Here is a 22,110-nt window from a genome sequence, read left to right as displayed (position 1 = left end):
CTGAGTGGAACAAGAACTAAAGAGGAAATTCTGATAGGGTAATGGGTCGTCTGTGAGGGCAAAGGTATTCAGATGTGTGTTTGGGTTGAAGATAAGCCCTGTTGTGAAAGAAGGGGACCCTGAGGGGACAGAAGGTAGGAAGCGAAAGTTGAGGTGTGATGATGGGAGGGCACAGGAGGGACTCTGCCAACAGAGAGACCAGGAAGCTGTGTTTTGAGAGAAGAGAGCCTATTATGAGTAGTTGTCATCATTCAGTATTGTGTTTTAATTGTGATGCCTTATTCTAATTTTATTCCCCAAGGCCATGTGCTTCTGAAGAAGTGGCTGACATTGTATGATCCAGAAAATTTGAGCTTAGGCGTGCGCGGCTACCTCCAAGTCAGTCTGTATGTCTTGGGAGCTTGGGACAAAGCACCGGTAAGACCTAGGCTGGAATCTGCTAGACATGTACCCTCACTTAGCAAGACTGTGTCCTTCAACATATACATCATGCCCCATATATCAAGCCTCACTAAACTCCTATCATGTTAATCATGGAATACAAACCCTTATAACTCCCTGTAGTGTTAGTTCAGCAGGGATGGTGAATTCCGCACTTTACTTTACCAAAAATATACAACCATCAGTCGGTCAACTTGTGCAGCAATTTAAAAAGATCCACGCGGTGGCTTCATGAGACACCTAGTCATGTACCCCATAGAGAACCACAGTATGGACCCTCAGGCAAAAAAAAAACTTCCCATGGACTCAGCCCAGCTCCATTATTCTGTGATACTTATGTTGGGACACTCCTATGCTTTGAGTTGGTAAATTCCAAGGTGTTGTGTTTTTTAACAAACATACCAGTAGACTAAACCCTTAGCATCCATCAGATTCATGAATGGGAAGAGGCCATGCCATTTTCTTGTCTATTGTCTTCTGTTGTCAGTGTACCATGCAGTGTTAAGTTCCTTCCATACCAATGCATAGTTGGTCTGCACGCATTCTGGACCATACTCTGCCCAAACCCCCACTCCTGGTTTCCTGTCAATGATCCACTATGTAAACAGTACCAGTTTCGGCTATACACATCAGGACAAAGTAATTTTGGAAGAGTTTACCCCAATAAAGAATGCCATTTTGGGGAAGGGTATGTTGCACGCTCACTGTGAGGTTATGGGCCAAATTTCACATGTTGGATGCCAAGGTGTCTCCGTTTTAGGAGTTTGTTTAGCATTGTTTGGTAGACCATGTTTCAAATGTACATTTTGTAATGGTAGTGTTACTAATACTGGTTGGTTTGGCCCTGCCACTTGAGAGGTGATCACCAAACAGGAACTTTTTTGCGGTCTGTTAGTCCATCTCAATAGTTTAGGAGATTCAAGCACCATCATTCAGCAATAGAAAGGACACCTCAACCAAATGAACATTCAGCTCTTATTCAAAGTCTTTTAAATATATGGGGCCCGATTCACAAGTTAAAGTGAGACGAAAGTCTAACTTTACGAGTTTCGGTATTCACTAAGGGCATTTACGAGAAGTAAAGTTAGACTTTTGTCTCAGTTCAACTTAAGTTTTGACATTAAGTCTAACTGAGTCAAAACTTAAGTTAAACTTCGTCTCAGTTTACCTTTGTGAATCGGGCCCATGATGTCCTCTGAGGAGAGGAACACTGTTACCCTTTCCAGAACAGTTGACCTGATTTTGCTGTTAATCCTTGCTTTTACAACATTGCAAACTCACAACAGATGGTCCAGCCAGTTTCCTATCTCATACCTTTTTCCTAGATGTTACACATTGACTCCACTCTGTACATTGGTTTGAGATGCCTCAGCCATTTCCTACATTTTATTTACTTCCGGGACTTTTGTTCTAACTATCACATTACTTTGATGAGTCTGTGAAATAAATCTTTAAATCTGAACAGAACTTAATACTGTGTCCCTCAGGTGGAGGAAGCTGTAGATGAAGAGGACGTTGAGGCGAATATTCTCAATGCTGGCATCGTGGCAGTCCGTATGGGGACTATTACCATGCACATCTACCGAGCTGAGGACATTCCGCACAGTGAGTGTTGCAAGATATTGCTGGGAATTCCAAGGATTTTGGGGGTTGTGGTGTTTACAAAGTTATGTAGAGGACTTCAATATACCTGTAAGTGTTCCAGGATTCTCTGCATGGGGGGGTCGGTAAAGCTCGTGGTGACCCAGTCGTTGTAAAGGAATGGTTCTTACTCTGTTGTCTGGGGTCCTCTGGGGGTCTGCAAATCCTATTCAGGTGGTCGCAAATGCTTAGAAAATTAAATGCTATCAATAGATTTGTTAAGTGTGTATAAATAAAGAAGTCAAATGTATAATTGAACATTTTAAAATGTTCTTTAAATGTGAAGGAATTTGCAGTTGGAGGCTAAAAATTAAGTTGGTATCCTCAGATTGATTTTGGGGAGCAGTGCAAGTGCATCAAACAGAATATTGTATGGATTTTGAATGACCTCAATTGAATTTAGAAAAGTTCCAATCTATCTATTAAAAATGTTTTTTTTTTAACATTTGTTTGCGGATTATATTAAATATATCATCATTTGTATATTTGTTTAATGAGTTCTTATTTCTGTATTTTTTGTGTGCTGTTTAGCGGTTCAAAATGCTTAGGCCGGACTCTTTGGCTACCATTAATGACTCAGTGGGGGTCCCTGGGTTCCAATAATGATACACTGGGGGTCTCCGGGTAGTAATAATTATTAAGGGGGTCCTGCATTTGTTATCATGTGCCTTATCTATGACTCGACAGACATAGCCCGCATTCTTTTACCAAAAAAAGGTTGCCGGAAGTACTTTATAATACCCAAAGAAACGTATAGCAATTTGTTCAGATTGATTATAGAGTTTGGGGCAGTCATCTACAAGAAAGCCGCCTCTGCCCATTATATAAACTGGTAGTTTTCTCAAGGTTTCCATTTGTGTTCTAACTTTATAAGTCCGAGGCAACATTTAGCTCCCAACACGACTCCAGGGCTTGGGAGATATATATGCCCAGGTGCTTGAAGGATGTGCTCCCTTTCAGATCACTGGGTCTTGCCAATCCCCTGTTTTGGTCGTACCCTTTAATAGTAATAACTTGAATTTTTTCCAGTTTACTTTGAGACCTGACTTGTTGGCATATACCTTACACATATGTTTTAGGTGAGGGTAAGTGAGTTTTGGGTACTGCCTGCACATCAGGATGTCATTACTATACATGGTCATTTGTTCCTCTTAGTCTCCTGCTCTCTTATATGCCAGACCTGAGCATCAGTTCATGCCCATTCGACCAGAGACTCCATGACCAGATCAAAGAAGAGGTGACACGGGGCTTCCCTGACTCATACCTCTTTGTTTCTGAAAGGGGTCTGACACTAGTCCATTTACTTGCATTCTATCCCAAGGAGCATTGTACAACAGTTTTTATGTATGGCCTAAATACGGGGCCAAAACGCATTCCCTCCAAAACACCATGCAAAAAGAACCAAGCTTCTGAGTCGAACACTTTCTCAAAATCAGTTGAGAGCAGCACCCTTGGATCTGTAGTTTGTTCAGCAAAGGCCAAAGCATGCAAGCGTCTAATACAGTGCCTCTTCTCGCTGCGTGGCATAAATCCATTTTGTTCCCAGTGAGCTAATGATCCAATTGCCTTAATTAGTCTATTTACGTGCACCTTAGCCAGAATTTTAACTTCTGTGTTATTAAGGGACATGGGTCTATAGGAGGCACACTGAGATGACGGTCTCCCTAACTTAAAAATTGCAACTTTACAGGCTCCCGTCAGGTCGTATGGCAGAATTTCCTTCTGGAAGATCTCTTCAAGCATGGCTTTCGTTTGAGGGAACAGCTTGAACATGTTATGTTTAAAAAAACGTTCAAGCGGGAATCTAGTAATTCGGTTTTTAGTAGTTGCATGGTTGTGTCTAGTTGCTTAATTGTATTTGCACCCTGAGATTGGGTGACCTCCTCCTCCAATTCAGCTATCTAGTGTGAAACATTCAGCGTTTATTTTGTCATGTATAATTGTACTCCCCCTCTGATCACTGGTTTAAGAGATTCGGATGTGACCAACACCTTATTGCTATTAAAGAACTGGTCAGTTTCCTCACTCAGGAAATCATAGATTTTCCCATCCAAGAGCTGTCTGGCGTTCAACCTCCCGTGTCGCCCCAACCCAATCCCCCCTTCCCCTCCCTCCCCCTCTCCTCGTTCTCCCTATTGGCAGCTGTATTGTGGAGTCATGCGAGAGGCTTCTCTGGCAAAATATGGGAACCACGTGAGCTAGTAAGGTCTACTGCTGGTTTGGAAAAGTAGTCTAGTTTGGATCTGGGGTGGATATAACTAATAAGTGTATTTCTTATCCTGTGGGTGCCCAGTGACTTCGTCCATATAAGGAGCGTCTCACTTCTGGAGTAAGTAGGGGATCCTGAGGAGTCCAAGGCATCATCCATTATTTAGTTATAAGATTAAGCGTCTCAGTTAGACCTTAGTTAACCCCTTCGCTGCGGGGGTTATTCCCCCACTGTGCTGGGGGGAGGGGGGCGCGCACAGCGCTCCCATGCTCATGACGAGCTGAGCTCGTCATGCGCTACGGCGCTCCTGTGCTCATGACGAGCTCAGCTCGTCACAGGTGTATTGCCTCCCGTGGAACGCTCAGCACAGCAGGGGAATTCTCCCCGCACCTGAGCGTTCCACGGGCCATGACGAGCTGAGCTCGTCATGAGCACCGGAGCGCCGTGGCTCATGACGAGCTCAGCTCGTCATGAGCGTCCAAGGGGTTAAGAAGTTGGAGATCCCCAGCAGAGTGGCCTCCAGTATTGTTAGTGGAACTTAGACTCTAGCCAATGGTCCAGGGTTTACCTTACAAAAGCCCACAAATCATGATCTACTGTCTCCCAGATGATGGTGAGTTTCAGCTACAACAAAAGGGAATTATTTGGGAAGAAATATGACAGCTCCTCTGGGACCCCTTGTGAAACCACAGTAAGACACTCTATTATACCCATGTGGCCCAGGGAACTGTAAACTGGGTTCCCAAGGGGTGTGTCTACTGTAGTGACAGTATAACAGGAGCCCATTTCTTGATGTGTTTTGGGACCACCGCCATTTTAACCTCGTTAATGAGCCCTTTCATATTCAAGGAAACTACTTGTGAGCCTGCTGATTGGGTTCAAGTGTCTCAGACACATGCCTATAATATCTATCTCTGTTGGCAGTTAAACGATGGCTACCAACTAACAGTTAACAACAACCCAACACATTTGCAACTCCCCCTCACCCTACACTTCTAGCAGGGAAGTATCTGTCACCCATAAATCACAACTTTGAGAACTTTTGTGAGGACTGCCTTTCACTTGCTCAGTGCCGCTATATTAAATATGTGCCTGCTCTTTTAACCTAGGTGTTGGTCCTACTTCAGATAGGTGATAGTTCAAGTCCCCTGAAGATCCCCATTAATGCTCAACCCATCCCAGATATCTGGCAGAGCCTCCATAGATCTGTTCTGGTTTTGGGTTGTTGTCATCATGGTGCTTGAGGAAGAAGCAACACCATTCTCTTCTAGCGGATACTCATCAATAGTCATAGCACTTAATAGTTCCGCCCAAGTGCGGGGGACCACGGAGCAATAACAAAAATATATGCATATACATGTGTACATATATAAATATATATATTACTCATATATTTCAGAAATATACATATGTAAAATAATATGCAGCCTAAATCATAATACTAGCCTCAAATATGCCAACCTTGCATTGAAATGTTTTCATTTGAAATTCTTAAAACCATATTAAATAACACTTTCATGACACAGAGAAAATGCCTTTAGAACATTGGAACATTACCTTTATTTTCAAAGGAAAAAGGCAAGGTAATAGGTGGCAGATTAGCCTAGAAGGCTGCATACAGAACACTGAGAAAAAAGTGGTGCCATGCCTTATAGTACTATTGTCATCATTTTTTCTGATTTTCAAAAAATGTTTCCTGTCAGAAAGCCTGTGGGAAAAAATGGCAAAGACAGATCCGCACTCGGTCTGTATCGTGTGCCTACCATCTTCTCACAGACCTGATGAGTGCTACTACTGTCGGCAGCTTTCCAAAAGAACCCTTCAGGAAAGGTAGAAAATCAAGCTGCATGCCATGCAGGAGAGAGTAAAGGAGTCAACAAGTGGCCTCGAAAGACATCCCTCTAAAGAGCCTTCCTCTCAAAAAAGGTCATAGCACAATGAAAGGGGAGAAAAAAGAAGGCACGGGTCAAATCCGGAGCTGAGGGACAGATCGACTTCGAAGATACCCTTGTGCTCACCATTAGCGTCAAAGTCGGTGTCGAGTCCTCCTTCGCCGTCGAGGCGAACAACTTCAGGTACGAAGTCTAAATCCAGGCCGAAGTCAACACCACCTCGTAGACGGTCCAGATCCGGCTCGCCTACGACGGCGGGAGTCAGACACTCGACGTTGAAATCTCATCGTTGACAGGAAAGAGAGCCGTCAAGGATATTGGTGCCGATGTCGAGAATACCACCTACTTTGAAAGCACCTCAGACAACTCTACGCCGGTAAGGCTGGTTCACAGTCGATCAAGGGTGTCATCACCGACAGCAGGGCAAAACAAATCACCGCCGTCGAGGCGGTCACCGTCTAAATGATCGCCAACGAGAAGGTCGACGTCGAGGAGAAGGTCACCTTCGTTGAGGTTACCGGGGAGGAGATCGCCGTCCAGGTCAACGTTGAGGAAGTCAATGTGGAGGCCTACATCCATCCACAGGTCTTCTCCTGCCAAGAGGCTCAGGTCAGATCGGTCTCCAGCACTGACATCGAGAGGTCTGTCAATGTCGAGGGAAGTCCAGGTGCTGACACCCAGAAGCGCTTTATCTTCCCCCTAAACTCCGGATCGTACCGAACACTCCGGAAACCTCGCCAGCTCCAGAACGTCCTACTAACATCTCTCCGAGATGAATGGGAAATATAAAAGACTGAAAGAAAAGGAAGATCAACTTGGCAGGACAGTCTTTTTCCTAGCCTCATTTTCCTTCTCAGTCTTCTTATCGTTCTCTAGACAGACAAGAGAGACGTGCCACACCCATGAGGTCATCAGTCTCAAGGAGACACAGATCAAGGTCTCCTCGGAGTCGGTCTACAAGATCTCAACGCCGTTCTCCTAGAGAACGAAGACTCAGGTCTCCTTCGTTGTCTTTGGACTCAAGACCCTCGAAGACTGACTACTCAGCGACTCTCTCATCTACTCCACCGACTAGGGTATCACCAGTAGATGATACTGTGACTTTTAATGAGGTCTTGTATGTAGGGGCTACAAAGCTCAACATCTAAATGCCTTCTTCTGCACCTTCGGCATCTGTGATTTTTCGAGACTCTGCATCACAGGTCCTCCTCTAGACCTCTACTCCCTCTGGTACCTGGATTGTTAGACCTGGCTCTCCACATCTTTCTAACTCTGGATTCAGTGGGAGCAGCATCAGCACGGATAACAAAGAAATATAGGGCACTTAAACAGGACCCGTTATTTCTTAGGTCTGATCCACCCCCTGACTCTGTCATTGTGTCAGTGGCTACAAAGACTCACACTGGGTCATCATCTTCTGCTGTTCTCCTGGATAAGGACAGCAAAAACATGGACTCAATTGGCAAAAGGATGTGCAACACGTCTGCAGCCTACATGAAGGTGGCCAGCGCGTCAGTGTAGTTGCACCGATATGACCGCTCTCTTTGGGACTCTCTATCACGATTTGCAGAGAAGTTACCTAAGGAAGTCAGACAGGATTTTCAAGAAATCCTACTTGAAGGGAGCCTTGTGGCTAATCAAGTCATAAGCGGGGCAGCAGGTGCTTCAGGCCTTGCTGCTCATGGTTACTCTCATGGAATCTGCGCTCTTCGATCCTCTTGGTTAAGACTTATGGGTTTGACACCAGAGGCCCAGCACAGGATTCTCAACATTCCCTTCAATGGGACCTCACTCTTTGGTTCTCATGCTGACAATGAGATGTCTCAAATGAAAACCAAACTGGACACCTTGGAGGCTGTGGGTTTAGAGAAAAGAAACTGCTACAGACCGTATGATCATCGCCAATACCAGCAGAGGGTTCAAACCGCTCACTGGTCATCACAGCAACACCAAGCGAGATCTCACTACCACCTGCGTCGATCTGGAAGAGGAGGCTCAAGACAAGCAACCCCTGCAGCTAAACAACAGGCTAAGCAGTGAGTGCTTGCTTCCCCCAACTCCGTTACCCACTCCGTTTCACGTGGACAAGTGGATCAAAATAATGCAGGACAGATGGGTGTTCAATATTGTGAGGAGACTGGATGTGTTCCATAGATCTTCAGGATGCCTATTTTCACATCCTGATCTCTCTGAAGCATCAGAAGTTTCTGAGATTCAGAATACAATCAGACTATTTCCAGTTCAAGGTCCTTCATTTTGGGCTAAAGTCTGCTCCTCGTACCTTCTCAAAATGCATGGCAGTGGTAGCGGCCTTCTTGAGAAAAAAGATCTTCGTCTACCGTTACCTAGACAATTGGTTGCTCAAAAGTGCCTCTCCCACCCTGCTGCTGGAACATCTAAGATGCTGCATTCACCTTTTAAACCAGTTAGGCCTGTGCATCAACTTCAAGAAATACATTCTCAATCCAACGCAGAGGATACTGGTGCCATGCCTTTAAGACCTCCAGGACCTCCCTTCATGACCCACAGGTGACAGTTAGGTCAGTTCTTTTTTCCGGCTCCTTCTGTGAGAATCCTGGAGCATTGCGCTCATCAGTTAATTTTTTGTTTGTCACTAATTGGTCATTTCTAGTGAGTTTTCTTGACTTCCCTCGACGTTTGAAGTACTTATAGTACTATTGTCATCATTCTTTCTGATTTTCAAAAAATGTTTCCTGTCAGAAAGCCTGTGGGAAAAAAATGGCAAAGTCAGATCCCCACTCGGTCTGTATTGTGTGCCTACCATCTTCTCACAGACCTGATGGGTGCTACTACTGTCGACAGCTTTCGAAAAGAACGCTTCAGGAAAGGTAGAAAATCAAGCTGCATGCCATGCAGGAGAGAGCAAAGGAGTCAGCAAGTGGCCTCGAAAGACATCCCTCTAAAGAACCTTCCTCTCAAAAAAGGTCATAGCACAATGAAAGGGGAGAAAAAAGAAGGCACCGGTCAAATTCGGAGCTGAGGGACAGATCGACTTCGAAGATACCCTTGTGCTCACCATTAGCGTCAAAGTCGGTGTCGAGTCCTCCTTCGCCGTCGAGGCGAACAACTTCAGGTACGAAGTCTAAATCCAGGCCGAAGTCAACACCACCTCGTAGACGGTCCAGATCCGGCTCGCCTACGACGGCGGGAGTCAGACACTCGACGTTGAAATCTCATTGTCGACAGGAAAGAGAGCCGTCAAGGATATTGGTGCCGATGTCGAGAAGACCACCTACTTTGAAAGCACCTCAGACAACTACGTCAAAGCCGACGCCGAAGAACTCTACGCCGGTAAGGCTGGTTCACAGTCGATCAAGGGTGTCATCACCGACAGCAGGGCAAAACAAATCACCGCCGTCGAGGCGGTCACCGTCTAAATGATCGCCAGCGAGAAGGTCGACGTCGAGGAGAAGGTCACCTTCGTTGAGGTTACCGGGGAGGAGATCGCTGTCCAGGTCAATGTTGAGGAAGTCAATGTCGAGGCCTACATCCATCCACAGGTCTTCTCCTGCCAAGAGGCTCAGGTCAGATCGGTCTCCAGCACTGACATCGAGAGGTCTGTCAATAACGAGGGAAGTCCAGGTGCTGACATCCAGAAGCGCTTTATCTTCCCCTAAACTCCGGATCGTACCGATCACTCCGGAAACCTCGCCAGCTCTAGAACGTACTACTAACATCTCTCCGAGATGGATGGGAAATATAAAAGACTGGAAGAAAAGGAAGATCAACTTGGCAGGACAGTCTTTTTCCTAGCCTCATTTTCCTTCTCAGTCTCCTTATCGTTCTCTAGACAGACAAGAGAGACGTGCCACACCCATGAGGTCATCAGTCTCAAGGAGACACAGATCAAGGTCTCCTCGGAGTCGGTCTACAAGATCTCAACGCCGTTCTCCTAGAGAACGAAGACTCAGGTCTCCTTCGTTGTCTTTGGACTCAAGACCCTCGAAGACTGACTACTCAGCGACGCTCTCATCTACTCCACCGACTAGGGTATCACCAGTAGATGATATTGGGACTTTTAATGAGGTCTTGTATGTAGGGGATACAAAGCTCAACATCTAAATGCCTTCTTCTGCACCTTCGGCATCTGTGATTTTTCGAGACTCTGCATCACAGGTCCTCCTCTAGACCTCTACTCCCTCTGGTACCTGGATTGTTAGACCTGGCTCTCCACATCTTTCTACCTCTGGATTCAGTGGGAGCAGCATCAGCACGGATAACAAAGAAATATAGGGCACTTAAACAGGACCCGTTATTTCTTAGGTCTGATCCACACCCTGACTCTGTCATTGTGTCAGTGGCTACAAAGACTCACACTGGGTCATCATCTTCTGCTGTTCTCCCGGATAAGGACAGCAAAAACATGGACTCAATTGGCAAAAGGATGTGCAACACGTCTGCAGCCTACATGAAGGTGGCCAGCGCGTCAGTGTAGTTGCACCGATATGACCGCTCTCTATCACGATTTGCAGAGAAGTTACCTAAGGAAGTCAGACAGGATTTTCAAGAAATCCTACTTGAAAGGAGCCTTGTGGCTAATCAAGTCATAAGCGGGGCAGCAGATGCTTCAGGCCTTGCTGCTGATGGTTACTCTCATGGAATCTGCGCTCTTCGATCGTCTTGGTTAAGACTTATGGGTTTGACACCAGAGGCCCAGCACAGGATTCTCAACATTCCCTTCAATGGGACCTCACTCTTTGGCTCTCATGCTGACAATGAGATGTCTCAAATGAAAAACCAAACTGGACACCTTGGAGGCTGTGGGTTTAGAGAAAAGAAACTGCTACAGACCGTATGATCATCGCCAATACCAGCAGAGGGTTCAAACCCCTCACTGGTCATCATAGCCACACCAAGCGAGATCTCACTACCACCAGCGTCGATCTGGAAGAGGAGGCTCAAGACAAGCAACCCCTGCAGCTAAACAACAGGCTAAGCAGTGAGTGCTTGCTTCCCCCAACTCCGTTACCCACTCCGTTTCACGTGGACAAGTGGATCAAAATAATGCAGGACAGATGGGTGCTCAATATTGTGGGGAGACTGGATGTGTTCCATAGATCTTCAGGATGCCTATTTTCACATCCTGATCTCTCTGAAGCATCAGATGTTTCTGAGATTCAGAATACAATCAGACTATTTCCAGTTCAAGATCCTACATTTTGGGCTAAAGTCTGCTCCTCGTACCTTCTCAAAATGCATGGCAGTGGTAGCGGCCTTCTTGAGAAAAAAGATCTTCGTCTACCGTTACCTAGACAATTGGTTGCTCAAAAGTGCCTCTCCCACCCTGCTGCTGGAACATCTAAGATGCTGCATTCACCTTTTAAACCAGTTAGGCCTGTGCATCAACTTCAAGAAATACATTCTCAATCCAACGCAGAGGATACACTACTTGGGCGCAACTCTGTAAGCAGCAAGTGCAAAGGTGTTTCCTTCAGAGGAGAGACTATCATCGATACGCCACAAGAGTCAAACTCTACTGAAAACACCTCATCCCACGGCCAGGCAGGTATCATCTCTGCTGGGCTCGATGGCCTCATGCATATTCATTGTTCCGAATGCCAGGCCAGGCTGCAGATGAGGCCCTTACAGCTGAGAGGATTCTATAACCCTACCTCACTCAGTCCAAATCTCCATAAGATAGTGGATGCAACAATCTCATCTTCTGAAAGGAGTTCCTTTCCACCACAAACTTTCCAAGCAATCTCTCGTCACAGACATGTCCCTTCAGCGTTGGTGTAGTCATTTGGGATCCCTTCAGGTCCAGGGGATGTGGTCGTAAAAGAAAAAGTTTTACCACATCAGCATGTTAGAACTCAGAGCAGTGTATCTGGCGATCAAGGCGTTCTTTCTCTCCATCGAGGCAAATTCCATGCCTGTTCAGACGGATAATACAACAACGATGTATTATCTGAACAAGCAAGGAGAGACCAGATCCAGACCTCTGTCTCTGGAAGCTCAAGCGATCTGGAAGTGGCTTATCGTAAGGAGCATGTCGATATCTGAAGTTCACCTCCCAGGCCCCCTCAATGTACAGGCGGAAAGACCTAAGTCGAAACTTTATCCAAGTGCACGACTGGGGGCTAAAAGACGAGAAAACTCAAGACATCTTTCGTAGATGGGGCGCTCCAGACACAGATTTATTCGTGGACGTAGGAAACGCAAAATGCCGCGCCTTTGCATCCAGATACCCCCAACCAGGCCCCAGGGGGAATGCACAGTTGATCGACTGGTCAGGGACAATACTCTACGCCTTTCCACCAGTCCCTCTAATACTGCTGGTGATCAACAAACTTTACAAGTCCAGGACAGAGATGATCCTGATTGCACCAGAGTGGCCTCGTCAATGGTGGTAAACCGGACCTGCTACATCTGTCCAAGGTAAAACCAACGGGGATGATGGACAGAGTGTTGAACATTGCAAGCGCTCACCCCAGTCAACTGATCTGGGTTTAATACATCATCATTCTTTAGCTTACTCCGCCACCCCAGTTCAGACATGGCCATATGCAAATCAGTCTGACCCTGTGTCTCATGGGAACAGTCCAGCCCGAACTGTAAAGCCATGACTTCCCTGGACTGGAAACAAGCATCTTGGGACTGCTTTCTGGCTAATCAGCCGTCATCAGCCAGGCTAGCTTGAAACCAGTGGCAAAGTGAGCAAGGGACCCACGTCTGTGCATTCCGTGGCAACTTAGGGCGAACAAAGCCAAACCAAAGGGGATGATGGACGGAGTGTTGAACATTGCAAGCACTCACCCCCAGTCAACTGATGTTGGTTTAATCCATAATGATTCTTTAGCTCATTCCGCCACCCCAGTTCAGACATGGCCATATGCAAATCAGTCTGACCCTTTGCCTCCTGGGAACAGTCTAGCCCGAACTGCCAAGCCATGTCTTCCCTAGACCGAAAACAAGCATCCTGGTGCCACACAGAAGATTGCCATGCCACCGGATCTACTGACCAAGTCAGGATTTTCCTTCCAACCTACCGTCACTGAGATTGACAGCATGGCTCCTGAGTTCCTCCAAGATGGACACTTCTGTCTCTTGCAAGACTGCATGCAGATCTTAAAGGAAGCGGGAGACCTTCAATGAGAAAGTCATATGCTTTCAAATGGACTAAGATTGGAATGTATGATCACAAGCGCATATGCGACATCAGTAGCAAGCCTCATTAGGTGGGCCTATAACCTTCTCCATTCCAAAGAGGGTACCCTACGACATTTGCTAAAAATCGAGACTTTTAGTAAGGAAACTACTAACTCTACATTTCTTACAAACTTGGGAGAGGCTTTTCGTCTAGCAAAAATTAGTGCAGAAATGTTATTATCTTGGACACGCGCACAACTCAAACTATTTTTAAAAAACTTTGCTCCCAAACTGAGTTACGAGCTTGATCACTTCCACTGTACTAAATTAACTATGTACAAGACTTATGCTGACTCCCAAGAATATAAGCAAAGACCGCTATATCTGGAATATACTCTTACCCATGGTGCAAGGCGCACGATCATGATGCTACGTCTGGGTATACTCCCCTTATTATCCTTTACCTCTTCCTGGAGACAAAACAGCACCTCGCAATGTAACCTGTGTCAGGGGGGCAAACAGAATTTAGAGCATCTGCTCTTTATATGTCCAAATAAAAATGTTGTCATTGCTAGGTTATCATGCTTAGAGCCCATATATCGGTCTTGCAGGATTGTCAATGCAAGGGATTTTATTTCCGTATGCGTTAAGCCACCAAATGAATATGTTTGTTATAAGATTTTTAAATTTTTGAAAATTACATTGAAAATGTATTAAGTTGTACGTAAAATCAAATGTATTTTCTTTTAGATAATTTTGTGGTCCTCGAAAGAGTACCGAAACAAAATAAAAACTTTTTGACTTTGACTTTTTGTGACTTTGCTTTCAAATGGAAGCCTTTTTATCTGTGGTGTACCGCTAATGGTCATGAACCTATCAGGGGCCAAGAATAGGTTATTTTACCTTATCTGTTGTATTTAGCGAAAGCAGGCTTACGGTTTTCTTCTATCAGAGTACACCTGGCAGCAATTACAGCATGTAGAAAGTCTCCCACTCAGGCTTCTTTCTTTCAAATAGCAAGGGGCTTTTTTAGCCACCAATTAGGTTACTTTCTCCTGCCTGAGAGCTTAATGGTGTCCTCTCTAAATTAATGGGCCCCCCATTTGAGCCCATTCACAAAGCTTCTCTACAGCACCTCTCATGGAAGACCGCTTTTCTAGTGGCAATTACATCTGCTCGCAGGGTGAGTGAGATGCAGGCCTTATGCTTTACAGAACCTTATCTTGTGTTCCACGCCAACATAGTGGTGCTGAGGACTCACCCAAGTTTCATTCTTAAGGTGATCTTGGAGTTTCATATTAATCAGTCAATCACTCTTCCCACATTTTTTCCTAATCCTACCGCACTTCCTGAGAGGTCGCTACATTCTCTGGATTTAAAAAGTGTTGAAATTCTATCTGGGTAGAACAAAGGGTATAAGAAAGTCGGACCGTCTCTTTCTTAACTATGGTCCATTACACACTGGTTTCCCCTCTTCTAAAAGGTCCATCGCTCGATGGACAATGTCTTGCATCACATTATCCTATCAGCTAGCACTTAAACAGCTTCCTGGAAAGCAGAGTGCTCACTCTACGAGAGGCAAAGCTGATACTACAGCTATGCTTAAAAACATGCCTATGTTTAAAAACATACCTATCCAAGAGATATGCAAAGCAGTCACGTGGCACTCAGTTCACACATTTGCATGCCATTACTGTTTAGATTCAGATACTCAGGCGGATGCTCAGTTTGGGCAAACATCCTTGAGAAATATATCGGGATAATACATAATTGAAAACAGGTTTTTTCTTTGGTATGCAGGTATTCGTCCGCAGGGTTTAGGGGTGGGCTTGCTACTCTATTCAGTGCTTATGACTATTGATGATTATCCCCTGGAAGAGAAGGATAAGTTACTGACCAGTAATCCTAGTTCTCGTCCCAGAGTATACTCATCAAAGTCGTAAGCAACCCTCTCTCCTCGATGGACGAATACCAAGTCTTTAAGAAGTTACTCATGATATGAATATAATGTTATACGCCGTCAAAAAGACCTGACCTAACTGTCACCTGTGAGGCATGATGGGAGCTTGAAGGTCCTGGAGGTCCTAAAGGCACAACAACAGTCTTTTCTGAGTGTTCTGCAGGCAGCCTTCTAGGCTAATCTGCCTACTATTACCTTGCCTTTTTCCTTTGAAAATAAAGGCTATGTTCAAAATCAAGTTAAAGGCATTTTCCCTGTGTCATGAACATTTTATTTTATATGGTTTTAATTATTTCAAATGAAAAAACGTCCAGGGAGGAGGGAGGGTTGCAATATTAAAGCCAGGTATTAATATGATATATATATATATATATATATATATCTCCTACTGGCGGTCACCAGTAGGTAGTTATAGTTAGAAACTAGTTTCCATAGGAATAGCACTTTTTGATTTGCTAATAACTTTGGCGTTGTTTTACGAATCTTCATGGAATTTTCCAAAAAAAGGGCTATCCGGGTCAGCTCCTATCCTGATTGTTTGGGGGGGATTCGTCAAACGGGGGCTGAGAAAAAAGGGGGGTCCCAAAAAAAGTGTTTTCTCTATGTTAATTTTCATAGGAAACTTTAACCAATGTTACAGCCCGAACTGCTGAACGGAATTACAGTAAATTTGGCAAAAAGGTAGCGCTTGGTTCAGATAGCGACTTGATTAGCCACAAGACTCCCTTCATGTAGGATTTCTTGAAAATCCTGTCTGTCTTCCTTAGGTAACTTCTCTGCAAATTGTGATAGAGAGTCCCAAAGAGAGCGGTAATATCGGCGCAACTACACTGACGCGCTGGCCACCTTCATGTAGGCTGCAGACGTGTTGCACATCCTTTTGCCAATTCAGTAGTTGTTGAGAAATTCGAAAAAATAAAAGTCAAAAAATCTATTTCCCCTCGGAAACTTTAGCCAAGGCCACAGCCCGAACTGCTAAACGGAATTACACCAAAATTGGCAAAAAGGTAGTTTTTGGTTCAGAAAGTGACCTTTTTTAAAATGGTGTAAATCCGTTCAGTAGTTGCTGAGAAGAAAAAATATATATATATTGATATCTAGGGGCGCAGTGGGTTCGCAAACCCTCTCGACCACAAGTTTCATTCTAATTGCCTACCAACGCTCAAAGCCAGGAAGTGTTGGCAGCCCTCTTGTGACTCAGCAGAGCTGAGTCATAAGAAAACAGTAAAAGAAAGTGAAAAATGAAGAAAAGGGGCAGGGTACAAACACCCTGACCCCCTAGGCCTGCTCAGGGGGTCCCACAAGGACCCCCCATTAAAAAAAAATATTTCGGGGGCGTGGCTAACCACCAGCCAAGATGGCCGCACTCTGAGAGAGCTCTGTGACTGACGAGCCCTCCTCTTGAAATCCGCTCACCTATCCGTACCTTAAGCAGTTGCTGCACGGCGGGATTGTGGCCCCCTTGCCCTCCGTTGCAGGCAGATCCTACCGGTGTCCAAATCCGAGGTTCCCCGGAGCAGCTACATCGTGAGGAGGACTGCGGCCTGTTCTGGCGCCAAGAGCAGGGGTCTCGTGTGAAGACTGAACCCGGGGTGCCCCGCGCCCTGCGCCGCCTGCCGCACCCTGCGTGCACACCACACCGCCATCGGCAGACCAGACGCACTCCCGCTCCACCTACGGGACCTGCCAACGTCCCCGAGTGACACCTGACCCCCCGCGCTGGTTCGAGGGCTCGGCCGGACTGCAGGCGGTGACGGATGCTGACAGGAAGGACTGGGGAGTGAAGGAGCCTCACCGAGCCCCACTGCCACAGCGCCGCGCAGCGCGAAGGCCCCACCGTCCAGCCGCGGTAAGCTCCTGTTCCGGAGACTCGCTGGGACTAAAGCGGCTCGCGCCCGACTGCCTGCCAAAGCTCACGCATTTCGCGGGCCGCTTGCACAGACTATCCACCCGACTGCCTGCCAAAGCTCACGCATTTCGCGGGCCGCTTGCACAGACTATCAGAGGCAGAACACAACGACAGGAGCAGGGGTAAAAGTGTCCCCCTAATACAACTCGGCTGGCCCACGCCGGCAGGCAGATCCTAGGGTCCCCGCGGGCAGTGGCGAGGCAGGGAGAAGTCTGGTTTACAAAACATCCACAGCGGCCCTCGCTCACCCCGGGTATTCACGACCACCGAAGCGCTGATCTAGTTGGGGGACTGCAACTACAAGAAGGCAGAGGCTGCGAGACGACCGCACAACGAGGCAGACAGCACGATAGCCCGCCAGAACCAATTTGGGATTCACTCCGCGGTGCACCCCAAACGACTTCGTGCACACCCCAAACGACGTCGGCGGCAATGAGTGGCAGGGGTACGAGGGGTCAGCAGACCTCGAAACTGGAAAAGTACGCCTATAATAAGGACCCACCGGACGCTGCGAGGGGAGACTCTGCGCGACCACCACCCCACTCCGGGGTAGAGGGAAACAACACAGAAAAGATCACTCTCCACGACGTCATGGCGGCCCTAAAGACAATGCAATCCTCAATGGGCACCATCTCAACGGACATCTCCCTGATTCGCGCTGACTTCGCTAAAATGTCTGACCGCCTGTAGTCGGTCGAGAAGACAACTACGGACCTTGTGGGAGACACTTCGGCGTTAAAGCGCAAAGTCCAACGGCTGGAGGACATCAATCTCATGCTAAAAGCGAAACTGGATGATCAGGAAGGCCGCTCGAGGCGAAATAATGTACGCCTGATTGGCGTTCCAGAATCAGAATGCGTCCCGGCCCTGGACCTATATGTTGAGGACCTTGTTACTAAGCAGCTCCAACCTAAAGGACTCTCGAAGTATTCCTCGGTGGAACGTGCCCATCGAGTCCCTGGAGGTCAGACGAAGCCCGGGGCCCCGCCTCGACCTATCCTGGCACGCATTTTCAACTTCAGAGACCGAGACGCCATTTTACAGGCAGCGAGCACTCGACCTCCTATCCAAATTGACAACTCGGAGATCCACTTCTACCCGGATTACACAGCGGCAGTGGCTCAACAACGTCGCAGCTTCACGGAGGTAAAGAAAGAACTGCGTGCTCGAGAACTCAAATACTCGACGATTTTCCCAGCGAAGCTACGTGTAGAATCCGAAGGCAAAACGTGGTTCTTTGACACGATGCAAGCGACTCAGGAATGGTTGGAGGGATGGAGACCGGTGAGAAACCCGAAGAACCGAAATCCGCAGCGCAGCCCTGGAGAGAGGAGCCCTCAACCTAACAACGAAGCAGAATGAGCAGGGGACGTCGCACTACAATCTCCGTTGGGGTCACCAAAATCTCTCAACCTTTGATTTCCACGACAGACGCCAATCCCCTCACCAATCTGTTGGCAGGTGCCGGACATCCAGTGGGAAGGTGAGGCGGAGGGCCACTTACGGGGGTCCAAATATGGTGGAACTATGACTCAACGGGGCAAGACCCATACAGGTATGACTATACGGTTAAGAATAGCACTGCACGAGTATCTACAGAGAGGGAGGTACGACAACGGACACAGAAGTCTCACCCCCACGAACAAATTTCATGTGTTGGGACTGTAAGCACTCTGCTCAGTTGGGGAGGTGGAAGGTTCATTGTCCGCCGGGCAGGGAGGGGGTAGGGGTTCTTAATGTTTTTACCTTGTTTAATTTTTGTTTTAATAGTCTCTTTCTAACTTGGTTGGCTACTTACGGACACACGCAACACATACACGGCTTCTTCTTCATGCACTTAGGCTTGATGGCCTGGCCGGAGCGACCACCCGGGAGCTTCCGGTCTCGATTCCTTCCACATGTCACCCGCCCCACAGACACACTGCTAGGCGCACGGGAGTATGTTCTACACTACCACGCACCTCGGACCTCAGTCCACATCCTGAATCCGGTGACACTGCGACACCTGCTTACCGATGATCATGGCTGATCACGAGGTCTCTACACTGAGCCCCCAAGCACAACCACTAGCTGCCCCCACACTCACAGTACTATCGTGGAATGTCAATGGCCTAGGCCATAAGATTAAAAGAGGACTGGTCCTCCAATATCTCAAGAGGAAGGCGCCCACATTAGCTCTGCTACAGGAAACACATCTAGTAGGGACTACCTCCAAGGCCCTTAATGGCTGGGGCTTCAAGATGGTCGCACACGCCGAATTCTCGGCGGGTTCCCGTGGGGTGGGAATCCTGGCCCAAAAAAACGCCCCACTCCTCATTCAACGCACATGGGCAGATGACCAAGGGCGGTTTGCGGCGATCCATTGTCAATGGGAGGGACGACCCTATAATATACTTTCAGTATACATTCCCCCCACGCTACACCAAGGGGCATTCCAAGACCTGGGCAAACTCCTGCTTGAACTCCCAGAAGGCGAACTGATCATTGGCGGGGATTTCAATGCAGTATCGAATGCAGCAATTGATCGACAACCTCCTCATGGTTCCACTAGATCTGACCAACTGTTTACCGACTTCCTAGAAGCAATAGGACTGATGGATATGTAGAGACTTAAACATCCCCATGACCGTCACTACACTTTCCATTCAGAGCCCACAACAGTCTCTCTAGAATAGACTACATACTAACCCTTGCGATCCCCCCAGAAAAGATCACGGCCCTAGAGCTCGTCCCCAGAGGGATATCAGACCACTCCCCGCTGCACCTCACCTACACGATACACCCCACTAGACGACGAAGAATATTTCCGATTTACCCCGGTTATCTTAAAAACAGGGCTATTTTGAAAGCTCTAAAAACTTCCACCACGCATTACTTTGAGGAAAACCCAGACTCAGTAGATTCGCCCTCAGTTCTATGGGAAGCATTCAAGGTAGTGCTCAGAGGACAGGCCATTTCTACGATTACCAGGCACAAAAAAGAACAACGGGCAGCTGTGGAGCACTGGAAACGGCAGTCCAAACAGCAGAATTGGCCCATGCCTCAGTTAACTCGGAAGACACAGCGCACACATTAACATTGGCAGTACGGGAATACAAAGCATACGTAGAGGACATGACCAGAACAAAACTAACTGACACACTGCATAGGGTCTATGAGTTGGGTGACAAGACTGGTAAGATGCTTGCATGGATTGAACGTAAGGAAAGAGCCAATAGATGGATTGCCAGACTAGAACGCTTAGATGGCACACGCATGACTGCCCCCCCGGAAATTGTAGAAGAACTGGCCACATATTATGAGACCGTATACACGGCACGGGGTGGGAAGACGGAAGAAGACTGCTCGCGGTACCTGCAGGACATACCCCTGCCCACATTACCGCAAGAGGACACACAGACACTTGAGGAAGACTTTACAGGGGAAGAATTGGGGAAGGCAATAGCAGCACTGCACACTGGGAAAGCGATGGGGCCCAACGGCCTACCAGTTGAACTCTACAAAACACTCTCACGACAGTTGATCCCCTACATGCTCCCGATGTATAAAGACTGCCTGTCGAGAGGTGAACTCACAGCCGACCAACGGCTGGCCACAATAGTCGTAGTACACAAACCCGGCAAACCACCTGCCCAGCCATCTTCCTATAGGCCGATTTCCCTAATGAATGTGGATGCTAAAGTGCTGGCAAACATTCTGGCGCTACGACTACAGCCCCACCTCACAGACCTAATACACCCGGACCAATCGGGCTTTATGCCTGGTAGGAATACCTCACTTAATCTGCGGTGCGTCAATGGGGTCCTGCACCGTATTCCCATGTTACGGGAAGACGCGGCCATCCTCTCTCTTGACGCCACCATGGCTTTCGACCTGGTCCAATGGCCATTCCTATTTGCGGTCCTCAGAAAAATGGGCTTCAGCCCTAAATTTTGCAATTGGGTCAAACTTCTCTACACCAAACCGACGGCGCAGGTAGTAGCCAATGGCCACACTTCCCGCACATTCACACTGGGACGAGGAACGAGGCAGGGATGCCCTCTATCCCCGCTCCTCTTCGCGCTTATTCTAGAACCCCTGGCGGTGCAGGTGCGAGTAGACTCCGTAATTAGAGGAATCACATGGGGGACTGGATGGGAAGATCGCATCTCCCTCTATGCGGACGATGTCTTGATTTATTTGATGTCCCCCACCCAATCCCTGGCGACTTTGATGGACCTACTCAGGGCCTACAGTGAGGTATCAGGTTACACAATTAATTGGACCAAATCACTTCTTTATGTGTTAAAAGGCGGCACACCAACGCTGCCCCCTGACTGCACCCTACAGACGGCCACCGGGGGATTCAAATACCTAGGAATCTATGTCACGCCACTGGAATCATTATTCATGACAGAAAACTTGCTGAAACCCCTACTGAGGCTAAAATCTGACGTCACACACTGGCGCTCGTTGCCGCTTACTTTGCTGGGAAGGGCCGCATTATTTAGGATGCTATCCCTCCCTAGATTTCTTTACGCATTGCAAAACACACCCTTTCCGGTCCCTCTCACTTATTTTAAGTCCATAGACACGGAAATCTCAGCACTACTGTGGGATGGAAAGCCAGCCCGTATAGCACACTCCAAATTAATAAGGTCCTGGTATGACGGCGGGATCGCCCTGCCGAGTGTTAAATTGTATTATTGGGTGGGCGGCACAATTAATAGTGGTTAATCAATGGTTGCACGCCCCACAACTTGACCCAGCCTCCCGCCTTGACCAAACTGTGCTGCCACCTGACCGACTCATGTGGGCGCTATACACGAACAAACGACGCCACGCTTTTACAGGCCCGACAGCCCACACGATCAAGATCTGGCATGTAGCACAGAGAGCCCTGGGATGTGAGGGAGTGCTCACGCTCGCCACGCCACTTTGGGACACGCGGCGTCTGGATACACTGACA

The 22,110-nt window shown here is 47.4% G+C and overlaps 1 protein-coding gene across 4 annotated transcripts in view; it reads left to right on the top strand.

Annotated features, from left to right (window-relative positions):
• Nucleotides 1–22,110, top strand: part of LOC144792108 (myoferlin-like) — a 2,487,894-nt gene that overhangs the window by 1,157,992 nt on the left and 1,307,792 nt on the right. For all 4 annotated transcript variants that reach the window (XR_013602508.1, XR_013602509.1, XM_078666979.1 and 1 more), the window contains exons 11-12: nt 302–417; nt 1,929–2,046. Coding sequence is in view for 2 of the 4 variants with exons in the window: in XM_078666979.1 (XP_078523105.1) it covers nt 302–417; nt 1,929–2,046 (234 nt within the window). In the remaining 2 variants the exon portion in view is untranslated. The remainder of the gene's footprint in view (nt 1–301; nt 418–1,928; nt 2,047–22,110) is intronic.

This window comes from Lissotriton helveticus, chromosome 11 (assembly GCF_964261635.1).
Source record: "Lissotriton helveticus chromosome 11, aLisHel1.1, whole genome shotgun sequence".
Taxonomy (NCBI): domain Eukaryota; kingdom Metazoa; phylum Chordata; class Amphibia; order Caudata; family Salamandridae; genus Lissotriton; species Lissotriton helveticus.
The sequence above is the reverse complement of the archived record's forward strand: the minus strand, read 5'-3'. Positions and strand labels throughout refer to the sequence as shown.